The sequence below is a fragment of the Neolamprologus multifasciatus genome, chromosome 5 (assembly GCF_963576455.1).
Source record: "Neolamprologus multifasciatus chromosome 5, fNeoMul1.2, whole genome shotgun sequence".
Lineage (NCBI taxonomy): Eukaryota > Metazoa > Chordata > Actinopteri > Cichliformes > Cichlidae > Neolamprologus > Neolamprologus multifasciatus.
Genome location: NC_140443.1, coordinates 20,640,922 through 20,665,494, shown reverse-complemented (window position 1 = coordinate 20,665,494; position 24,573 = coordinate 20,640,922). Strand labels below are relative to the sequence as shown.

At 41.0% G+C, this 24,573-nt stretch overlaps 3 protein-coding genes across 4 annotated transcripts in view; all 3 read left to right on the top strand.

The window, feature by feature from the left end:
- The first annotated feature begins 840 nt into the window (after positions 1-840).
- Positions 841-12,972, top strand: thumpd3 (THUMP domain containing 3). Of its 2 annotated transcripts, none has more exons than XM_085161025.1 (10): positions 841-925; positions 1,270-1,595; positions 1,693-1,770; positions 1,853-2,278; positions 2,833-2,963; positions 7,581-7,650; positions 8,103-8,218; positions 8,308-8,412; positions 8,650-8,773; positions 12,488-12,972. In XM_085161025.1, exons 2-10 carry the CDS (start codon positions 1,350-1,352, stop codon positions 12,677-12,679), a joined length of 1,488 nt encoding a protein of 495 aa, XP_085017151.1. In that variant the 5' UTR covers positions 841-925; positions 1,270-1,349; the 3' UTR covers positions 12,680-12,972. The 2 variants fall into 2 exon arrangements, with proteins under 2 accessions (XP_085017151.1, XP_085017152.1); XM_085161026.1 differs by lacking the exon at positions 841-925 and adding an exon at positions 951-1,158.
- A 117-nt stretch (positions 12,973-13,089) lies between these two features.
- LOC146518541 (prostacyclin synthase-like) lies at positions 13,090-23,026 on the top strand. Its single transcript, XM_085161028.1, has 10 exons — positions 13,090-14,191; positions 14,740-14,863; positions 15,130-15,305; positions 15,796-15,939; positions 16,292-16,419; positions 17,462-17,643; positions 19,205-19,361; positions 20,399-20,580; positions 20,955-21,106; positions 21,239-23,026. The coding sequence occupies exons 1-10, from the start codon at positions 14,133-14,135 to the stop codon at positions 21,387-21,389; spliced, it is 1,455 nt and encodes a 484-aa protein (XP_085017154.1). The 5' UTR covers positions 13,090-14,132; the 3' UTR covers positions 21,390-23,026.
- A 17-nt stretch (positions 23,027-23,043) lies between these two features.
- The window catches only part of LOC146518539 (potassium voltage-gated channel subfamily B member 1-like), a 45,142-nt gene continuing 43,612 nt past the window's right edge, over positions 23,044-24,573 (top strand). Inside the window, exon 1 of the mRNA XM_085161017.1 lies at positions 23,044-24,507. Within this exon, the coding sequence (XP_085017143.1) occupies positions 23,953-24,507 (555 nt within the window). The 5' untranslated portion in view covers positions 23,044-23,952. The remainder of the gene's footprint in view (positions 24,508-24,573) is intronic.

The window sequence follows — 24,573 nt, the reverse complement described above, 5'->3', positions numbered from 1 at the left end:
TTCAGATGGAAACGAAAACGCCTGTGCCGTAAATCTGCCGAAATATGAAAGAGAAGCTGGAGCTGAGCTGGTATTCTCATTTAGTCTGTCAGTCATTGCGTTAGTGGGAGCAAGTTTGCTCCATGCTCCAGCTGTCAATAGTTCACGGCCTCCAGCGCGGTGACGTCATATATAGATCGGGGCAGATATACAAGATGATGATTATGCCGGCCAGGATGTCATAATTTGTCCAAGTATTAACAAGACCTTTAACAATCAACAATCTAAGAGGCTCTCGGTGAGTCTCCTCCGCTGGGTCAACTCTCTTTTTTTTTTTTTTCTTTTTTTTCCGTCCACACCCAAATTACAATTCTCTTGGTCCCCGTAGCCGACTAGTTATATGAAAGGAACAGAAATATGTGAAATGTGTTAAATATTTAATCGATTTTTGCTCATTTATGTGGTTCACCAAACGCATTACAATTTTACTTTGAATCCATACAGTCTCTGTTTCCGGTTTGCGTCGCGTTTGTGTTTAAACTTTGACGTACAGGGGACAAGCAGGTGCTTCTATGCCCTGAATTATATTGTACGTTTTTGTCAAAATCCTATACGATTTCTATTATAATATTTCTAAAGCATTGTTCCTGATGATTTTTTTTCAAGTTGCACATAATTTTTTATTCACTTTTTGTATGTATCTAAATGTTAATTTCGAAAAAAAGAAATGTGTTGCTTACTTGAAGTGACTTCATTCTTTTTTCTTTCTTTCTTTCTTTTTTTTTTTTTTTTTACTTCATTCTTAACCCATTGTGGGGTTTCTGAGATTCAACCCAGGACTAATAGCGCAAGATATGCTTTTATTTTGAAGAATGTAGACCGGAAAAAAGTGAAGCTGTTGCTGTTGTCGAGCGGAAGCAGCATGTTGTTACCTCGTGTGTGACAGGTTGGTCTTAATACATTTAGCAAACATAATACAACTTAGTCTTAAAAGGTTTTTGTGTTCAGACGGTGGGCCTGATGCATAAATACATATTTATATGGGTTAGCAGTTCAATATAAAAGCCGTGTCAGCGGCTAACGCTTCGTGGCTTTGCACGCGAAACCAACTTTTAGTCATTTAAAGCTAGCGTTAGCCAGCTAACTGAAAGCGTTATTTCCCGAGAAGTAACAATAAAGGTCTTTGCTTACAGTAGTTAGACACACAGACATTCATGCTAATTTAATGCCACTAACTATTTAAAAGACGTTTAAATAGTATAATGCTTCGTCACATATTTCTCCCTCCAGGTGAGCTGCAGTGCTGGATATTGATTGTCACAGACACAAGTATATCCGTGTCTATTGAAGATTGGGCCTCATATTAAAATATGTCCTGCGAAGAAGATGGACCTTCAGAGCAGGGCCCCAACTCTGTGGGACCGTGCACCTCTTTTTCCTCAGAGACGGATGCCAAAAGTGGAGACGTAATTACTGTGACCATCGGGGCGACTGTGCCCACAGGTTTTGAACACACTGCTGCAGAGGAGGTCAAGGAGAAAATTGGGGTGGAGGCACGAATTAGCAAAGATCGCGGTCGCATATACTTTCCTATAACTACTGACAAGCTTTTCCAGGTAAAAATGTTGCCACGTTGGGTTTTTATGTCTGCTTTTTTCAAGCTTACCAATCTAAAATCATTGTGTCTGATTAACTTGACGTTCCCTGCTGTAGGTTCATCTTCTGAGGTCTGTAGACAACCTGTTTGTTGTCGTTGAGGAATATGATCATTACCGGTTTAAACAATCCAAGGTAAACCAGGCCCGTCTTTATTCTTGGTGCTGATGTTAGGTGCATGTCATTGTCAGGATAACAAACACACTGGCTTCTACAGGAGGAGACATTGATGGAGCTGCAGCAGCTCGCCTCCAAACTCCCCTGGACTAATGCCCTTGAGGTTTGGAAACTAAATGGAACACTTAAAAAGAAGAAAGGCCACCGAAAAGGAGGCAACACCACCAAAGTGAAACCCAACAGGAACACAGCTGATGTAGCTGCTGCTGACACTGAGCAGCAGCTACATCAGGTGGTGTCTGCTGCTGAAAGCCATTTGGAGGCGGATAGCGCAGCTAACGCTGAGCCCTGCGAACAGGACTCGCAAGAGGCAGCGCCTGAGGCCAGAGTCATAAAGTTTCGCGTGACATGTAACAGGGCCGGTGACAAACACAGCTTTTCCTCTAATGAGGCAGCTCGAGACTTTGGGGGAGCTGTGCAAGAATTCTTCCAGTGGAAAGCAGACATGACAAAGTTTGACATAGAGGTAGGCACGCTTCAGCATTGATAGATGCAAAATAAACACCATAACATTATATCACACAAAAAAGAGTGAAGCTTGCGAGGAATATTAGGGAGTAACAAAGTAATTAACACTTTCCATTAAGGTAAAGTGTTTATATCATGTGGCAAGATGAGAAAAATGCTTTAGCACCTTAAAGATATTAGAGATAGAGATATATTAGAGATGATGTGTACATTTTGCAAATCACTGTTTACCCCCCCCCCCCCCCCCCCCAACATCTATTAATCCACTACTTTATTACACTCTCCACCACTTCTTGCCAGCTTTTTAGTTTGCTTTTATTTATTTGCTTAAGTTTAAGGATATCAAACTTTCTTCTAACTGTTATTTTCAATTTTTAACGACCTGCAGATCTGTTTCTCTTAATTTAGTCCATATGACAAAGTAAAACATGTCAGTTACAGTACTCTGCAATTAATTTATTTTAATCTGTTAAATAATTTCAGCACACTCACAATGATATAATATAACATAAAAGTGCTCCAGGACACATCAGTAATCTTTCTCTCCTATAGGTCTTACTCAACATACACAATGAGGAGATGGTGATTGGTATTGCACTAACTGAAGAGAGCCTTCATAGGAGAAACATCAGTCACTTTGGACCCACTACCCTGCGGTCCACTTTGTGCTACGGCATGCTGAGGTAAGTCTTCTAACAACGATTGCACTGTTTGAGTCCAAGAGTTGATGGGATGTGATTTCCAATAATTTATATCACATAATGTTTTCTTGTCAAACTTGCTTAAAGTGGAGATGAACCACTACATGTACAAAGGTTAATTTACATCATGATGGCCTACTCTTAAAAAAACCCTCATAGTTTTAACTCTGTCTGTGAAGCTGGACTTAATACATAAATGTTTAAAAGATTTTTGGAGCATGTTAAGCACCGTCTTGTGCCAGGACAGAACATGATGTCACTGGGTTTGTTGGTTGGTTGTTTGCTGCTAATAAGCTTTCGTTAGTTTATGTTCGCTAACTTTTGACAGAACTGACAACTCAGTGGAAACTCATAAGGACACTAAAACTAAAAAGCAGTTTAAGGGGGTCAGTTTTGTCCTGCCCCTGGCTGCAGCAGTGAGTTTTACGTTATAAAACAAGGATATTCTGTCTACTTTTACTCTGTCTTAGCAGTAAAAGGCTCTACTAGCTCAAATGAAAATCCACCATGTTCGGGTGTGTAGAGAAAAGCCCATTTCAGTGAGTTGCACTGGTGGTTCACTGGACCAACAAGTTGGAGTCAAACAGTGTTCGATGTCCACAAGATGTGATCAGCACCATTTTATGTAATAAAATAGTCTTTCTTTTCCCAGGCACTCCCAAACAGCCTAGAACATAAGCAGCTACTACATCTGCATCACACCCCAGACATAACTAAGCTTCTTATTGAAGCATGATTAGGAATCCTGATATCTATTAGCATGTCTATAGAAGTCTCCTTCACATAGAGTTGGACTTCACTTTTTCTTACTTCTAGTATGATGACAGTGACAATAGTGTGAGATAAGAATTTCTAAAAAAAAAATTAATCCACATTAACCTGTTTTCCTGCCAAGATGCTGATAACAAACCTAGTTATGTTTGGGTTGGCAAATGGACTGAGAACTCAAAGTGCTTTTGTGCAACGTGCCTCATTCACCTGATCAAGTACTTGATTTACTTTTTCTTTCATAAGTGCTTTTTGTGTAACATTCACACTGTGATGATCGCTCTGATGGAGCAAATTGGGGTTGAGTATCTTGCCCAAAGATATGTGGCATGTACACTGTAGCAGCCAGGAATCGAACCACAAACCTTCGGATTAGTAGATGACCTGCTCTACCTCTACCTGAGCTGAGGTGGTGAGATGCTCATGTATCTGTAGTAAACTGTTTGGATGTGACTGATTTATTGCATATAATCAGTCTGATCGCATCTTACAGAGCGCAGCAGATTCTCTGGAAGAACCATTTATTGCTAAAGAGACAGAGTGAATGTTGACAGAATATCCTTTTTTTATCTCATTGTTTTCCAGTTAATTATCAGTTCTGTCACTAGTTAGCTAACATAAACTAATGTAGGTCTGTTGGCAGCAGCTGACCAACCAACCAATGACCCTAGTGATGGTAAAATGGTAAATGGCCTGTATTTATATAGCACTTTATTAGTCCCTAAGGACCCCAAAGCGCTTTACATATCCAGTCATCCACCCATTCACGCACACATTCACACACTGGTGTGAATGCGTGCGTGACATCACAGAACTAGTGATGTCAAGTTCTGTACTAGCACAAGATGGCGCTGCACATTGTCTAAAAACTTTAACTTTTAAACTCTTGTTTTTTAAATCCAGCTTCACGGATAGACTTTGTTCGTTTTGTTGTTGTTAACCTGTCAGGCAACCAGAATTATGATCTGAATGCTCTGTTGTGCCAAGCACACCTGCTCTTCCAAGACGAGCTGTACACATGCTGTCTGTTGTTCATGTTTTTATTTTGCTTGCTTATTTATTCACGTTCCTTATTATTATTTCTATTATCATAATTTTTCTATTTATTTCAATTACGTCAAAACTGAGAGATGGGAAAAATGTTTGCCTGCAGCCTTTTAATTTCTTTATTTTGCAGATGTGTAGTAAACAGTGGTGCACGTTCACTGTTTGGCATAGTGTCCGATTCCACTTTCATAGATATGACTGAGGCTCCTCAATCTTTCTATTAAAAAGTGATGATTGTTGTGTTGATACTAATCAGGTTAGTGAAAGATTCCGACAGGTGGGTGGTGAGGCAGTCATTCTTGGCACCCTGTTGAAATGCAGGCATGTCCAACCATACTCTATTATACTAACAGGAATTCCTCTGTGTCTCCTAGTCATACGTCAGCCTTTATTTGAAGCTGTAACAAAACACAATGAACTGTCCTTCTAACTCACATTTTCCATAAAGATAAGAATGAGAGACAATAGATTCTAAATTCTTAAGTAGGGATGGGTATCGTTTAGGTTTTATCTGATACCGGTGCCAAACCGGTACTTTTGAAACGGTGCCGGTGCTTAAACGGTGCTCAAACCGGTGCTCAAACCGGTGCTTAAAGAATGGAGAACACAAAATTGGTCCAAAAACCTCTCATGTTCAGCTGTTTTTTTTGTAAAAAGATAACAATGTTAGCCTTTTCTGCAGCTATAGGGCATATATGGTATCACTCTTGGCTGGAAGCAGTGCTTAATCAATGGAAAAAACAAAAACTTTGTCCAAAAACCTCTCATGTTTAACTGTTTCCCACTTTTTATTTGGTCATTTTAGCCTTTTTGGCCAGGGTGAAGGGAGTATCTGCCATCAAACAAGAAGACAGCCGCATGTAGCTATGATGATGTTTGCTAGTTCACCTTACATGCATTAATGTAATAACGTGGTTAGCCTACTCAACGTAAATTATACACGAACAACATTAAGCTACTCACGCAGAGAAGAGCGGCTGCTGCTGCATCATCATCCTCATCATTTCTGCTACACTGGCAGGGCTGGGGGCCAGGACTCTACTCTTCAGCTTTTTGGGGGATGTTGCTAACTCTTCGTCCGATAACAGGCACCACACCTGCAGTAGATGCGCTCGGTGTGAGGTCTCGCAGCAAGCTATCAAATACGGCGCATTTTTCGGCTTTTAAAAAAAACGCTATGCGTCGCCAGGTGTTACCTCCTTTCCACAGTATCACCTTAAAGCACTTGTTGCAGGCTGCTGAGTTTGCATCTTTTGCTGTGAAGTACAGCAAGACTTTTGACCGCTTCGCCTTGGGCATTTTTAACCTGTAGCTCTGCTCTAAAAGAACGTACGTACCTGGACCCGCCTACTATCCCCGGAAACGTAAAATGATTGGCTAGAATTCAAAGTGTATCACATCTCAGGAAAAAAAAGCACCGAAATAAAGCACCGAAATGTGCGCTGCTTTTCGGTCTGGTTACTACCGTTTATATCAGAACCGGTGCCATCATGGCACCGGATACCGGTACCCATCCCTATTCTTAAGCCTCTGAAACAGAGACCGTGATATTCACTTGAATATTTGGACTTCTCTTTGCATACATTTACAATTGTGTGGTTTGGGCGTCATCAGCATGTTGGTGACTCTTCTATTACCAGTTAAATAAAGCATTCACACATAACATAATAATATTTGGATAAATGAATTTCAAACTGTGAACATTTACACTTCAAGTTGGGAAAAACTTGTGGTCTGGTGGCTGCTTTCACACATAAAATTATGCACATTTTAATTTCTGTTGTAAGGTTAAGTTATTGATGGTGGTTGCCATCATCGCCTCACAGCAAGATAGTCCTGGTTTTGAAACCACCGGCTACCATCCTCCATGTGGAGTCTTTCTCTCTGTGTGAGCCCTGTGGTAGCCTGTACAGGGTGTACATCCCCTCTCACTCTGTGACAGCTTTGATGGGCTCCAGCCCAACCGTGACCCTGAAGTGGATAGGGAAGAATTAATAACCACTGTATACATAAAATAGGAAGTCGGGCAAAGCAAAATAATCTGCAAATGGCACAGTGGTATGTTATAACAAGAGCTTGTTTGTTCTTATCCCTGTGTTGTAATCCCACATTACCACCATAAAAGCACATTAGCACGTGAAATTCACAGGAATTCCTTCCTAATTTGGGAAAAGGTGAAAATCTGAGAAGCACAGGAATGTAGGGTTAGATTAGTTGTTTTGAAGGTGGGATTACATGAACACTGAACGATTTCTCTAAATATTTATCCATCATTGCTCTCGGTCCCTTTGGAAAGTATCTTGACAGTGTGTATAAAACCTTTATAACACATCACATTTCAACTGTACAAAATAATTTCTGTCAGGTTGTCCCACAGAATCAGAAAACATTGTCTATTGCAGCTGCAATCTAAAGCAGTGGAAATTTTTCTTAAACTTATCTTCCAGTGTATAAAAATAAAACAAATAAGACAGCACACAGCAAGATTAAAACATCGGTTTGAAAAGGAAAATTTATAAAATTCCATTATGAGCTGTTAATCATATTAATAGCAGTTAAGATGAATGATTTCTTGGCCGTTTGGGTCCTGGATGCAGGGACCCTGTAGCAGCAGGCTGATGGAAGGAGTTAAATGAGTAGTTATATGTGCTGACTTTATGTCTGACTGCTGAGTTGGAGCATCGGAAGCGTGTAATATTGTTACAAAGAAGCATATGAGAGGTAAATGTGATATAAGATGAAATGCTTATGAAGTACGTTGTTCGTTTCCTTGTCTGTTGACAGGCTGTGTAAACCTCAGGCATCCGATGTAATACTTGACCCTATGTGTGGGACTGGAGCTATACCACTGGAGGTGAGACACTGCTTATCGTGACCCTGATAATGACCTTAAACTACATCAGTTTTTATAAGAAAGTGTAGATAATTTTGCACTACACAGTGAAAAGTGTACAAGTCAGTGCTTCCACACAGATCAATTCTCGTGGGTACCCATAAAAGAATTGGCTTGATTAAGAAACTATAGATTGCACACTTCAAATATTGTTTTTGTTTTCTGAGTCGAGTGATTTGAGCCTGCAGCAGTCTGTAACTTATCTCTTGTATATTGCCATCCAAGCACCACATTCTGCAACCTTGCTATTACTGCGATATTGATCACACAACCTGGATACTGCTAAAGGTGGAGATTAACAAATATGTCTTCCGGAGACTCTGCGGAAGGCAGAATTATCCAGCGATAGCCTCAAGATCCAAATAACAATAAACCACAGGCCACTAATTGTGTATTGCTTTTCTTCTCTTCAGGGTGCCATTGAATTCAGCAGTTCATTCTACATTGCTGGCGACAACAATGACATGGCAGTTAACCGCACAGTCAACAATATATGTCACATCCAGAAACGCAGGGCCGACAAAGGCAGGTGAGAGTGAACACACAGAGAATGAGACTGAACGCAGTACATGTGGTTGATGATCCCCATAATGATGTAATCTCTCTGGCTTCAAACAGAATATCTGGATTGCCTATTGACACAGTGCAGTGGGATCTGTGCAGCTTACCAATAAGGACCAGCTCTGTTGATGTTATCATCACTGATATGCCATTTGGCAAGAGGTAGCATAACCATCAACACTAGAAGATTTGTTTCCTGTATGTAGATTTTGAATGCTATAAGTGTATGTGTGGGTTTTTTTTAATGCCTTTGCTGTTCAACACTTAGAAGTAGATTGAAGTCAGAAATTTAGATCACAGTATAACAAAAATGCACATGGAAGATGAGGCATTAAACCCACTTTAAAGCAAAGCAGTAAAGTAGCTGTGTGATGGTGTTTTTTTTCTGTTTTCTCAAAGGATGGGCTCCAAGAAGAAGAACTGGGACCTGTACCCCTTATGTCTCAGGGAAATGGCTCGTGTGTGCAGACCAGGTTCGGGAAAGGCTGTCCTCTTAACCCAGGACAAGAAGTGCTTTGCCAAGGTAGCCATGTTAATGTTGCAGATAACACATATTTGGGTATATATTCTCATGAAAGTTTCCAAGGAAGTTGAAATCAGTACAGGAGAAAGACCAAAAAAATCCACAGTGCCACAAGTTTTATCTTGCTTTGAACTTTCCAATAATTCATGTCAGATGATGTTATTGCATCATATTTCCTTAAATCTTGATCCAGACCTTGGTTGCTTGCCTTAACCTGCTGAATTTACTTAGAAAAAAGTCATTCAGAATGTCTTTAATTTGCATTTTGTGATGTTCCTGCTAACTAGGCTTTTATTTTTTCATTTTTCAGTGGTACAGTAATTTGTGTGAATCACCCCGACACAGAAGTGGTAGACACACCAGCTTAACAAATCACTGTTGTACCTATTTGCTGAATGTAGCTTAGGATCAGTTGCACCCTGAGCAACCTCTGATGCTTTGTCTCTGATGGCGGGCAGGCATGCGTTCATAGTACTGTAGAACAATACACATAAGTCACATGCTCCACCTGAGGAAGGTTGTCCTGCGTTGCATCTACACCCATTTATTATTTATTGTTTTGCAGTGAGTTTGAGATGGAGGTGTGTCGAGGTTTAGCCAATACGTGGGATGTTTGTAAATGTTTGTAAAAGTTGTCGCCATGGTGCAGTTTTAAAATTGATGCTGTTTTGAAGTTCCCAGCTAGTTGCGCAAGCCTCACAAACTAACCAGAGCCTCTTTTAATCTTATTGTATTACTTGCTGTCAGATTTCTGCAAGTAAGACAGTACTTGATATTTCTGGTAAAGAGAAGGCCACATTATATTCTGAGTTTGTAAAAATAAGAGGATAAATATTGTACCAAAAACGTCATCAACAGGAAACAATCCCCAAAACCTTAACACATTAAACAGTGTATGAGAAAGTATGTTCAAACCTGAGGCCACAGCCCACACTGAAACCACAAAGTTACATGTGTATTTTAGTATGTCCAGGGATGAAACGTGTTGTTTTTATTTCATAGTAAAACTCTGTGCGGAAGAGATTTTGAGCCCAGTCTGGTTGGAGAAGTATGTTCAGTTTCTCCAGGACTGCTTCAGTTACATTGACTTTTACTTCTTTAATAATATCTCTGATCTGCATGAACTCATATCACTTTACATTTGTCCCAATTATAAATCATGAGTCTCCAAAGCTGTCTGAAATTATCCCAAATATCTTCTTTAATCAGTGGGATGTAGATCAATAGGAGAAATTACAGGAACAAGTTAAAAAGGAGTTAAAACTTGCTAAATGTGGCTACAAGGACAGTCAGGGAATATGCTCAGTACCAGGTATTTGCTCTGTGTGGAAGGGCGTAAAGTCCCTGATGGGGATGCAGTGCAGTGATCGTGGCCTAATTTGTTGGCTGATGGATTTTTTTTTTAACTGAACTATCACAGTGGGTGAAGGTTAATGGCATTTTAACACGTTCTTGCTTCACTATGTTGCCCTAGGGGTGCATCCTCACCATTTTTTCTTATACACTCAACACGTCAAAGCCAAAATGTTATGATTCATTATTGTCATTAGGTTTCCTTTTGACTCCGCCCCCTCAGTAGTCATGAGCCTGATCACGAGCCCATAGTGTGCAAGTCGTACTGCTTGGAATGTGTAAAAGGAAAAAAAAAGATTAAAATGTGATGACAGATTTTAGGAAGAATTCAGCTGTTATGAGACTTTGTTTAGCAACACTGTTATGTGTGTGTGTGTGTGAGAGAGAGAGAGCCCAACAGAGCATGCACTTGTGTTTTCTGTAAACAAATTCTAATTTAGTTGGGCTAAAAAAAAAAAAAGTAATACCAATACTACAGTCACTGAAATCAATATGAACAATGTGTGTCTGTGGAAAACCTGCAATCGAATCAGCAGCTAAAATATTTTAGTCTAAAGCTAAAGTGGTGGACTGACTGATCATTATTATAGACCCACACTCAGGGATGGGAATTGATAAGAATTTAGCGCTTCTGCTTCACTTGTCGATATCACTCTATATGGATTCTACTAAGCAGCTTATCAAAGACATTACATTTGTGCAAATTAATTGCATGCTGTGGGTCAGATGTTTGTTCATGTTTCCCCTCTTTTCTGTGATCAGCGTTGGGGTCGTTAAATGGTAAATGGCCTGTATTTGTATAGCGCTTTACTCAGTCCCTAAGGACCCCAAAGCACTTTACACTACATTCAGTCATTCACCCATTCACACATTCACACACTGGTGATGGCAAGCTACATTGTAGCCACAGCTGCCCTGGGGCACACTGACAGAGGCGAGGCTGCCAGACACTGGCGCCACCGGGCCCTCTGACCACCACCAGTAGGTGGTGTTGCCCAAGGACACAACAACTGAGACTGTTGGAGCCGGGTCTTGAACTGGCAACCTTCTTATTACAAGATGAACTGCCAACTCTTGAGCCACAATCGCCCTGTCAAATAAGTAATTATTTCAAATATTATACGCAACACTTTCCTTAAAAGTAATGCAGTACGGTACTTAATTATTCCCAAGGGAGAGGAGTTAGTAATACTACTCATTATATTATTTTCACTTTTCTTTGTAAAATGACCTGAAACGCATCGTCTCATAATTACCATTTAACAGTATAAACCTGAGTCCCACACAAACACAAATCTTCAAAGCGATCGCCACGGGAATTTTACTTTAGAAACGTGAACAAGTAGAAATGAAGGCTTCAGCCTGACTGCTCATCACTACTTTTCTTGAACTTTAGGGTCTGGCTGCTGGGCTGGGGTCAGCATTCACTCATCTTTAACATCACTCTGATTCTTGGCTAGCTTAGCGTCTGCGTGCTCACAAAGAGCCAAAGTTTGCAGCACAATGCAGATGTCGTTTTACCTAAAATGCTGTCGACCTTTTAAGATAAAAAGTAATATCCATATCCACACTGTATCCATATCCACCACTATTTTCCTCCTCCGGCACATGACCAGGATGAAAAGGCAGTCAGACTTAAAATTCCAAGGAACTAAATTACTGGGAACCAGTTCTCGCTTCCTGCACTGCTGACATGCCCTGAAAAAGTTTGAATGCAGCAGGGAGAAGGTGTTGGATTTACATTGTAGGGTTGAGTTAAAACAGATGATTTTGCAATGTTTATGTATTGTGTTAACAAATCAACATTGTATGTAACAATAGATTGTTGTTAGTTGTACAGTGTAGTTTTAAAAAAATCCTTCTTCTCTCCTAAAATGTCACATTTTCAAACCAAGCAGTACTGCAATGAACTTTTTTTTTAACCTAAAAAGGTTTGAAGGGTAACAGGAATTAACCTTTCTAACGCAGTGAATAAAATAGTGTGTGGTAAATTCCCAGCTTTACTCAATCATAAATGATTAATGCCACCAAACTGGAAAAAGCCAGTTCTGCTTGTTTGTTTCACCACTGCTATCCTTTTAGCTGTTTTTTTTAAAAAAAGGGCTCATGTTTTATATGTTTACGCTGCTCTTCAAGTTTAAAGAAAGTCTTTATGGTCGTTCTACTTAATGAATGATTTTTCCGGTTGAATTTGTCTTGAAATGATGTCTAAATAATCCCTCAGATGTTTAAGTAATGTGGGTTTAACTTTGCTCCATCACGATAAAAAAAACCCACTTTCATTCACAGTTTGTCTATAATTTACATAAAACAAATGTCTAATTTGTTAGTTTGCCTTCATGGGATTTATGTTGTCTCCAGGCTATATCGAGGATGGGAGGGCTGTGGAGGAAGCTGCACACTGTTTGGGTCAATGTCGGGGGTTTACATGCTGGCGTTTACCTCCTCAAGCGGACCGGGGCGGTGTTTGGCCAAACTCCTGAGGATGTCCATGAGTCACGAGGAATGTCTAACACGCAGGGGGATGAAAAGGAAGACAAGGAGCTCTCCTAAGTTACACCCAGCATTTCAGTTGTGAATTTAAATTGAGCCCAGGTTAAAATGATTTTATTTATATTTAGCAATTGAATACATTTTTTTTTAAACAAGTTCTCCGATCAAGCATGCCAAGCAATTTACTTTGTAATTCACCAAGAAACTGTCGTGATCTGCAGGTTTGATGGTTTTTACACTGTTTTCCTAAAGGTTGTTCACCTGTCATATTACTGTTCAGAATCCTGCTGAAGGTTGAGGCTGCACCCCTCAAATTAAATGTGTCCACTAATAAAGGCTCACTCCTATTGTCACTTGATTTAGTCATTCTTCACACCATTTGCAGCAGTTGTCTCAGTCCACTCTTATCCCAAACACAGGACAGGAAAATGTTTTTTACCCCTCAGCTGTAAAAGGCTGATTGCTGTCACTTCACCGATGAGGTGGGTGTTGTGGAAACCTAAGTTTGTGAATTGGGGAACAAGGCGACAGGATTTGTAAATTGATACCATAAGTATATCTTATGCATTTGAATCTCAGTGACCTTGACCTCAAGGTCAAAGTCAGGTCACGTTTTCTGGAAATGTTTTGAATGCATTAACTGTAAAAGGAAGTCACCTAGGGTTTTCAAGTTGTTATGGTAAGTGCAAGTGCAAGTGTAAGGGGGAGAGGGGTAACACTGCTTCAAGCACTCTTGATTGAGGCGTTCACCTTCCTTTCTTTATCTTTCACAGTCAACGTGCTGACCTGAGCACAACACAAGAAGAGACATGATGAAACATTACTTAAAGAAAACAACTGCATGTGTGAGTGACTCTAGGAGAGTTACAGCATTCAGCTACAGTCTGGTTCTTGCTGGCAGATTTCTGTTAACCTCCAAAGAAGTGTGTAAGACTCCAAGCAGCAGGAACTACACACACTCAAGGGATATTCCCGAGGAGGAAAAACAAACCAAGAAAAATGTTTTCAGTTCTTATGTGAACCTTAATTTTAAAAAAAAGAAGAAGCGAGCCTTAATGGAAACGTCACTTTCAGTGTTAAATTTCATGTGGACCAAACCGGTTTTGACACCTGATATGAAGCACTGCTTATCACTTTTTCCACCTTCCCACACCTCTTACATTTTTCTTTCCATAAGTGAATAAGAAACAAAGCTTGTTCAGGCTTTTAGGGTCACCTTACTTTTGTCTCTTTCTTATTATTCTTTGGGAGTGTCTGAGAGCAAAACCTGGTCCTAACGCAAATGAGACGAATGACGTTCGAGTCCCTCGTGTCACTGTGTCACAGTTTAGACAAGAGACTTTTTTTTTCTTTTTGATGTGATGACGCCATCAAATATACAGCGGATAATGGCATGGGAGTTAACAATGACACTGTTATGACTGGGGTTGAGCAACGGCTTGGTATAAATGCAGTGTGAGGTCTCAGGGTGCTCCAGTGACACTCCGAGCGAGCGCAGACGTAACAACGCGAGATGATCTGGACCATCCTCCTGCTCGTCCTACTCATTTTTATTCTAACAAACAGATGGAGGTAAGTAACTTATTCATCCACATGTGTTGTTTATAAATGAATGACGTGCTGTTGTGAAGTCGTGTTTTCTTTAATATCTGAATGTTAACGCGCAATCCTCGTGAAGTGTTAATAAAACCCGGCTTGAATTATTGGGGACTGACCAGGAGCGAATCTGTTTCAGTTTAGTGGGGCTTTTCCCTGCTCCGGTTTGAGGAATGCTGTTAAGCTGTGTGCTTAAACAACTCTGAGCGTCACACCTCACGGGCTTTTGTTTTGCTTTGGTGAATTACGAGCGACAAAATCTATGATGTAATTGCAACTTTTCAGCTAATTCCAGTTAATGCTATTTGTGCTCTTTCCCTCCATAGTAGGCTATGAGCTAAAGATCAGTTTTCGCTACAAATTCAAACGGATGTGGAAGACTAAATAAAAAAGAAAATGATAATAATAAAAAAGATTCCAGCTCACGTTGCTGTGAGGAGGAAATGAATCACATATAACTGTTGCAACATGCTTTTGTAATCATTAGATTGAATGCACAATTTCTTTTATTTTATTTCCTTTAGATCCAAGGGGGAACCACCTTTAGACAAAGGAGCAATCCCGTGGTTAGGTCATGCACTTGAATTTGGAAAAGATGCATCAAAGTTCATAAATCGCATGAAGATGAAGCATGGTGACGTTTTCACTGTGAGTTATATTATATGCATTTACATATTCAAGTTTAGATGCATAAGGAACTGTGATTTTAAGTTATCCTGATATAAAACGAAAATTTCATAGTTTTGTTTGTTTGTTTTAAATATACTTTTAAGTAATTTTCCATGTAGCGGGATCTTTTTACGTTGGTGTCATTCAGAGCACTCAAGGAGCACTGCCATCTGTTCAGTGCATTTTCTAAAGCATATACAGATGTTTTAAGAGCATTTACTCAGTGTCCGCTTTTGGCTCTGCAGGTGCGAGTTGCTGGCCGCTATGTGACGATGCTCCTGGATCCACACTCCTACGACACAGTCCTGGGTGACTTCGATTCCCTGGACTTCACACGTTACGCGCAGGTGCTGATGGAGAGGATCTTCAGACTGCGCCTCCCGTATAGCCAGCAGGCTAAATCGAAAGAAATCATGAAAAGGTACTGAAGCAATAGCAAAAAACACTTTCTTTAAATTTTCAATTTCATTTTTATGTTATTTGGGAAGTGAGAATCCTCTTGGAAATTCACTGGTTAAGGTTTTAACTAACTAACACAGAGATAAAGACTGGTTAAAGTACTAACACTGAGGATATTCCTGTAGAGCAACAGCACATACTTGGAAATCTATTTTAGCTCTTTGTTTGTTATTGTGCAGAACTAACCGGCATGCACATTTTTTTCATTGAAGGGTGGAGAAAATCTTTCAGCGTCATAGGTGAATTTTTGGGCACTGTGCTTCTTCAGATTGCGTCATCCATTTTTCTAATTACCCTGCCTTTATTAATTAGCTCAATCAATTTTTGTTTTCGTTTTAAAATAATGTTTGCTACAACAATGTTTTTAACAATCAATTATTGTCAGCTGATTTGCAAGACTAACCCTCAGCAGAATGGCGTTTAACCTTTTCTTTAATGGTTTATGTCTACAGGCACTTTGTGGGAATGAACTTGGCCACTCTTAACAGCGCCATGAGCAGGAACCTGCGAGCCTTGATGAAAGCAAAGACGACCCAGAACCAGAAAGACTGGAAAGAGGAGGGACTATTTAATTTCTCTTACAGCTTGTTATTTAGGTAGGAAAAAGCCTCATCCACCCACACACGCGCACTAATGCTGTTAACTATGTCAAAAGCTTCCGACCAAACAGTTTACACACCGATCCATCCTGTGGTCATCTGTTTGTAAACCCAGCAACAAAAATGTAGGATGACCACGCTGTGTCATAAAAATGTTTGTGGGTCACTTTTCCGGTTGAACATTTTTGGCTGATGTGAGTCAAAGGTTGTTTTAAAAATGAAAGCTATGGGGATCTTTACTGTGTCATGGGGACTAAATGGAAAAGTACCATTTAAAATTGTGTCATGTGCTGGTTATCTTCTCATCGCCCACACACTCACACGTTTTGTGTTTCTTCTTTCCGTGAAGGGCGGGGTACCTGACGCTGTTTGGAGGAGAACAGAACAACAACCCCATAGACCCTTCGAGTGTCTACGAGGAGTACAAGAAGTTTGATGGTCTTCTTGTCAAAATGGCAAGGGGCACTCTCACACAAGGTAAAGAGATGAACTTCAAAATCAAAGGAGCACTTTTGGTTGATTGGCTGTAGAGGTGCCAGCCTTCCCGTAAGCATAATTAGATGACACTGCAGAAATCTTGCCACTCAAAAAAAAAAATTACAAACCTTGTTGTAATCAGTTTCATCTAAGAACTATTTACTGTTTACTGAGCTACACCCACGAGCAAAATAATGGTCCTATCATTACAGCTCAGTCAAGAGGGAAGCTGTAAATATGTCACAGGTAGACGTATGCTTCCTTACACAGGCTGTAGTTCTGTAAACATAGCTCCTGCATGTGACTGCTTGCACCAAGGTTTGTGGATTTTGCTTTGGAGTAATTGAGTCATGATTGTGAGATTTTTAAATAAACCTTTATGGCATATTGGGCACCACAAGATGAGTGCTATTTAGTTCCATTATATTCAAGAGAAGGTGCATATCTCAAAATGAAACTTGGATGAGAATCTTCCAGATGGATAAATAACATTATTGTCTGAAGAAAAAAAACATGTAAATTTAGTTTTGGGTCAAGTTTTGTGGTTAACTTTTACTAAATGAACACTAAAAGAAGCATGAAGTCATGAGTCAGATGAGAGTGTTACTTGACGTCACTGTTTACATCATGTCTCGCTTAATGTGGTTTGACATCACCACTGACTGCTCCCATAGATTTGTTTTGTGGTTGTCATGGTGGGGATTGCTTACTCACGTGCTTACATAGTGTCTAGGAGTTTGTGTTTCTAAAGACTTCGTCATCGTCATCACTCCACTGATAACTTACTTCATTATCACAACACAGAGCCTGTCGCCTCAGGACTTGGCCCTCGTTATTGTGTACAATTCCATCCGTTCCACCCATTACAAAAATAGCAGAGACAGCCAGTTAAAATATTAGTGCGTACTTTTGTGCGTGTATACAATGGCATATTTTTGTCTGGCATCTTGCCCAGTGACATTTACTGTGACCTCGTCTGTTTATATTTGGTAACATCCGTGGTTCATTCACTCACTTAATGATGTTTATGTGTGTGTAACAGAGGAGAAGAAGACAGCTCAGAGTGTTCAAAACAAACTCTGGGAGCTTCTGGCTCTAGCAGGTCTGACTGACGATTCGGGGTCCAGCCCTTGGCTGCATGCCTACAGGCAGTTTCTGCAGGAAGATGGAACCGATGCGGAGATGCAGAACAGGGCTATACTGATGCAACTCTGGGCCACACAGGTGAGTGAGACAACCAAGAAATGTTGACCTGTTTGTACAAACGAGGGCTTTTTTGGTGATTACACTAGAGCTCACTAAAAATTAATTAATTGTAAATGGCCTGGTAAATGGCCTGTATTTGTATAGCGCTTTACTAGTCCCTAAGGACCCCATAGCGCTTTACACAACCAGTCATCCACCCATTGTGTCTTTTGTGTCCAAAAAAACTTTATTTAGGTGGGACTGAAATAGAAACGCAGTACTCTTCTTTGGCACATGAGGGTGCTGTTCACTACAGATTACAAGGATTAAGCACTATGAGACAGATAATGGTACAAAAGCTGAGTGCACTTTTCAGTGCTGTCGCAGTATTAGATATGACTGATTAACTGTTGAGGTTAGTTTTATTCAAGAGTCAGTATGAAAATAATTAGTGCATGTGTTTGTTATCAAGTAGCGTGTACATATAAAAAAAATAAATTTTCATATTTGTAAAACAAAAAGTAAAGCTGGGCTAGTGAGCTGATCTTAACACCTTGAAGCTGGACTTTGACTCAGAGTCTTGCTCACAGCCCCGCCGGAGAGTTTATTTCATGAAAGATTTATCATATATGTGTTTTGGCCTATACAATAAGCCATTTGCTGTTTTATGTCAACCTGTTTTGTTTCTGTTTGATTCATAACACTCATGAACACATTTTCTAATGACTCAAAAAAGAAAAATCAAACACATTTGATGGCATGTTGGGGGTTGGGGGGGGGGGGGGGGGGTCATTAATCAGACCCAACCAATATACCCCCCCTAAAATTGAATTATATTGCATAAATAAGCTGTTGATTTTCTTTACTCATTTCAGTAATTACCTATACCTATAATACTCCCCCCCCACCCCCACCCCCACCCAATGTTCAGCACAAAGTCACGGCAATGACTTTAAATATAAAAAAAATATTTGTGTCTGGGAAAGCTCTTCCACACTTAGGACTGTGATACATGGGCCAGCTGTGTCCTGGCGACAAATCTTTTTAAAGGATACACAAGTGCTGTCATCAGAGATGCTTATGTTTGGTAAAGTGATCATCAATAGTCTTATTAGTCTATTTCCAATAAACTAACAGCCAATTTTGTGATAATTTATTCACTATGTTATGTTTTCCCCTAAGATAATAGCACCATCGTTTGCTATAAAACTGAATAGCTTCAGTGTCCTGTCCTTGGAAGCAAGCAGATGGCAGGGGACCTCAGGTTTCCAATGGCTTTCCTTTTTAAGTAAACCATTACTGCACTGTGCCTCTGCCAATAGTGAGACAATCCAGAGAGTGGCTCTTCTAATCCGAGACATTCTTATTTTATTATTTTCCAGCAGTGCAAATTCATTACATTTTTTGTTTTAATGAAACTTATATTTCAATAAAAATAATGGCTTGTTATCACTTCAACAGAAGGTTGTGTAAGTACTCAGGTTGCCGTGTGATGTTTTTATTTGCCGTTACCAAATAACCACCTGCGCTGTCACTATGCAACGCCAGAGTGAGCGACCTTATCATCCTCCTCCTCATGTGAGTCTTTGTTTGTTTCCAGGGTAATGTTGGTCCTGCTGCATTTTGGCTGTTGGGCTTCTTGTTGACAAATCCTGAAGCCCTGATGGCAGTAAAGAGGGAGTTTAGCCAGAACACACAGATGGAAACCACCACAGGGACTCCCCTCATGGACAGTCAAGTGAACACCCCAGTGTTTGGTAAGGGCTTTTCTCCAGCCTGTGTAAACAGTAGGTTTATCATAGTGTCAGGAACATAAACAAGATGTTTGAGTTCCTGTCCCCCTCCCTTTACGTAAACTAGCTGCCCCCACAAAAACAAAAGGTTTGAGCAGCAGGTGGATGGGACTGCTGTGTGATGACCATAATGGGGGCATTAGCTCTTGGCGGCATCATATATGTCCAAAAGTAGAAAAAAAAACAGTCTTAAAGTGTTTAGAGCAGTCTGACCTCTGAACTTTTGGCTCACATAGTTGCACATACACAGATTTGATTATTTGAATCTATAGCCATGTTTAATATGAGCATGTACCACTGTGCAGCACACAGAAAAAGAAAATAAATAAAAGCCTCATGTGGCTGCCCACTATTAACAAGCAGTCACCACAGTGGACAGAGCCACATATTTGATTTACACAGGATTCTCTTCCTGACATGACCCTCTCAGGGATTTGTGTCTCCTCCCAGTCTTGAGCCTGAGAGCTTTAAGCATTAGGCCCATGTGTTAACCACTACACCAATGAATGGCACAATAATAGACCCCCTTGATCAGGTCCATCCATCTATTTTCTCTAACTTATCCAATTCAAGGGCAACTAGAGCTTATTCCAGCAGTGAGACGCAGGGTGCACCCTGGACAGACCAGCAGTTTGTCGCAGGACTAACACGGAGATAAAGACAAAATTTCACACTTGCGCCCATTTTAGAATCACTAGTTAACCTGCCATGCATGTCTGTGGACTGTGGGAGGAAGCTGGTATGCCCAGAGAGATCCCGCAGAGGAAAACAACAGAGAAAGTAGAACCCAGCAACTTCACGCTGTGAGGCGATGCTGCTAACCATCACACCACAATGGTGTGCTTTTTAAGAGCATGACTGCAGTTTGTTAATAGCAAGATGGTAGTAGCAAAAGAAATCATATAAAGTTTAGAAATACTGCAGATACTGACTATTTCTTTAATAATAATAATAATGATAATACATTTTATTTGAAAGCGCCTTTTTCAACCCCCTCTCAGATAGTGCCTTGGAAGAAGCACTGAGACTCACTGCCGGCCCGTTCATTACAAGAGAGGTAGTGCGGGAAAAGACCCTCTGCATGGCCGATGGCCGACGGTACCTGCTGAGAAAAGGAGACAGAGTGTGTTTGTTTCCCTACGTCAGCCCTCAAATGGACCCTGAGATCTACCACGAGCCACAGGTTTGTCTTCCTGTCTTGTTTCCAGTCTCTAATCCATGAAAATCTCCCTGTGCTGCCAACAGGAATAGCAGTAATTATCTTATGGACTCATTGAAGGCAGAGTTAAGTGTAATTAGTACCTGCGGTTGTTTATGTAACATGGAAACAACGCCTACACAAAGCTTACCTTGTGCTACCCAGCGAGAGGTCAAGTCCGGAGCTGTGGGCCACCGAGGGATTAGCAGAGCATGGGAACAGAAAATGAGCCGATGGGTGTGGGAAGGAGGGGCATACTTAAGAAATAAATGTCAGACAAATGCCAATGCATTTGAGTGATTATTCTGATATTACTTGCATCTAATAGCTGCTTTGCAAAAACTGTGTTTCCTTTCCAGAAATACAAGTACGATCGCTTTCTGAGAGAAGACGGATCTGTGAAGAAGGATTTTTATAAAGGAGGGAAGCGGCTGAAATATTACACTATGCCATGGGGTGCAGGGACCAATGGCTGTGTAGGAAAGCAGTTTGCCATCAATACCATCAGACAGTGAGTGCCCTAGATTTATTTTTACCCTACAACTTTAGGGTCGTTGAGAGCCTCAAAACGTTCCACGCTAGAGTTTTACATTTCTGCTCCAATACCCTAATTCTGTGTTTTATCTGTGTTTTTCCTCAACAGGTTTGTTTACATGGTGTTGACTGACTATGATTTGGAGCTTTGTGACCCAAATGCTCAGATGCCAGAAATAAATACCAGTCGTTATGGATTTGGGATGCTACAACCTGAAGGAGACTTGCCTGTCCGATATAAACCTCGAAATACTCACTAGGAAAATGAGCAAGAACAACAATTGTATGCACATTTCAACACAAAAACTTTGTTTATAGTGTCTCTATGTCTTTTGTACTTTTATATTTTCTTATTTATGCAATAAAGTTTGCATTTTTCTTTGCTATTTATCAATAAATATAAATAATATTGTAATCATCTGCTGTCAGTCTTCTTTAGAGAGGGTGTTTTGGATGCCCATTCTACACCTACTATTTTATTTTTCAGTAAAACCTCATAAGACACTGAAAATTGCCTTCATTTATGGGGAGGAAACAGTAAAAACGTACGCACTCTTTTTTGTCAGCTGCAGAGACTAAGTGTAATGAAGGGACTGCCTGTACTGTAAACAGAGCCAGTCACACATCTGTCACACTAACACACGCCTGCTGTTTGCGAAGTGAAGTTTGGATTTATACGCTGTTTGGAAAGCAATGATCAGTCACTGGCAGGAGATGATAGGTCACAGATTGTAAAGCGCTGTGCAGGTCTTCAAAGGACAACAATCTTGTGTGTTATATCACTTATTGCAAATGGAGGCGTGGCCATCTGCCACATCAGTTTGTGGTGAGGGGAGGAAGAGAGAAGTAATAACCAGAGAAAAGTAATAACTAATGATGCAGAGTGGTCTATAAACACATAGTGAGTGAGAAAAGGTGAAGTCCCCAACGACACATGCCTATTACAGCATAACTAAGGGTGATTCCAGGTCACCTGATCCAACCTAACTATATACTCTGTCAAAAATGAAAGTTTAAAGCCTAATCTGAAAAGCAGAGAGGATGTCTGTGTCTTAAATCCAGACTGGAAAATGCTCCCACAGACCTCACTGTAATTGTCTTTTAAATGTTAGCCCATTGTGTGAGGATTAATGAGAAACTTTTGCAATACATCAGGCCAAGCCACAAAACCCAGACTGTCAGATTGTCCTCTCCAAGAGTGAGTTAAGTAGCTGGCCAATCTTCCCTAATGTCAAATATTGTATTTTAATGTTTAGGAAGCACTTAAGGATCAAAGAGGTACTTACAGCATGTCTCTTATTTATTGTGATGTGAGTGCAAAGTGCAAGTATTGGCTTTGAATGACAAATTGCTTGATTAATGCTCACTCCACAGATTGTCTAACCTGTATGAACTTTGTGAAAGGTTATACTTTGTCCAGTTCTGGCCAGACATGTGAGTTTTGTAGCTCTATAACACTCCAGCACGAAGCACTGATGCACTGAGCTATTACTCGCTGCCTGGGCCCGCGAGGGTTAAACTCACACAGCCTGCGCCGCTGGAGGAGCCCGAGTGAAATCAGCCCCTGCAGGATCCCGTTCACAGTCAAAGGCGCCGGCCAGCACGCACGCACACTTTGAGCAGGTGGAGGAGACACACCAGGAGCATTCCCGACTAACTCTCAGGAGCTCTACTTGTTGATTCGCTTCCGGAGCGGTGCACAGGGCAGACTGGACGTGTTGATTCCTGCAAAAAGCACTTATAGTTTTCAACATGTCGGTACGCAGCTCATGATGCCTCCATCAGCTCCCAAAAGAGAGCCGAAGAGCCGGAGAGCAGTAACAAGTTTGAACGCGTTTAGTCTCGAAATGTTGCTGATGCCGCTCCTTGAGGTGAATCGGGATATAAAGAAGACAGGTATGCGTTACGTTTATTTCTTTGTCGTGTGCGATCCTGTTTTAGTTTGTGGTTTAAGTCTTATAAGCTTTGTGATTGTGTAGCAGACTTCGAGATGCTGTGTCCTGTTCGTTTGGCGTAGCTGGCCATCGTTACAACATGCACGAGTTCCACTTTCAGCTCATGTGGGTTACTTTAAAATAAATATATAAATATATATGTAAATGCAGTTTTGCTGAATGAGTCAGTAGTGGTCACGGCATGCTTGACTAAAGGGGTAAAAAAAAAACAACAACTTTATATATCAATTATTCCTCTTTTGATAATAACTTGTCGTTATGTAAACCCCGGAAAACCCTGCACTACTGTGAGGACAGTCCACAGAATGGTCTTAGAGGATGATACAGTGTGTTATGAGCCCTTAATCAAAGTTGATAATCGGCATTAGCCCAGCTTAATATCACTCCAGAGAACAGTTCAGCAACGTATGCTCATAACAACACCTAACACAAGTGCCTTTGGGCCGAGATTGATAGCTGAGACGTTTCAGCACCGGATTTCGTGGACAGCGAAAAGACGGCGGTCCTGGGAGTGATGGACGTTTCAGCACCGGACAGCGCTCGCAAGTGGAATCCAGTTTATCATTGACTCCGCTCCCCCACCCCGCCATCCTTGTCAGCAAGAAAAGCGGCTGTGCCTCTTAAAGCTGATTAAAATATCTATTTGGTTCTCTGATGAGTGGATAAACCACCTGACATTGCTGTTGTAGGACACCAGCAGTGCCCGTTCAGCAGCACCCACATTAATTTCCCCCCCTTTTCTTCTTCTTTTTGTCAGGCAAAAGAAACGAAAGGGGACCCTGATGCGGTCATCTCCAGGACCATGTTCTTTTAATCCACCATCCTGCATCTTCCAGTGTTTTCAAGTGACCCAGTGACTTGAGTGAAGATGATCAAAACAGGACCTCGGTTGGGCACCACGCTGCCGCCGGATACAATTGACATCATCCGCAGCAAGACCCACTCCCGCCGGGTGAGACTCAACGTTGGGGGTCTTCTCCACGAAGTTCTGTGGAGGACTCTGGATAGGCTGCCCCGCACACGTCTGGGCAAACTACGAGACTGCAACACCCACGACTCTATCATGGAGATATGCGATGATTATAGCCTGGATACCAACGAGTACTTTTTCGACAGACACCCCGGCGCCTTCACTTCCATCCTCAACTTCTATCGCACTGGGAAGTTGCACATGATGGAGGAAATGTGCGCGCTCTCATTCAGCCAAGAGCTGGACTTCTGGGGCATCGACGAGATCTACCTTGAGTCCTGCTGCCAGGCCAGGTATCACCAGAAAAAGGAGCAGATGAACGAAGAGCTCAAAAGAGAGGCCGAGAACATGAGGGAGAGGGAAGGAGAGGAGTTTACTACCACGTGTTGTTCCGAAAAGAGGAAGAAACTCTGGGACCTCTTGGAAAAGCCAAGCTCATCATTTGCTGCTAAGGTAGTGTGTCACTCAGCACTTTTTTCTTACAGGTGTTCACTTTGGCACAGGAGATCAAGTGAAAGT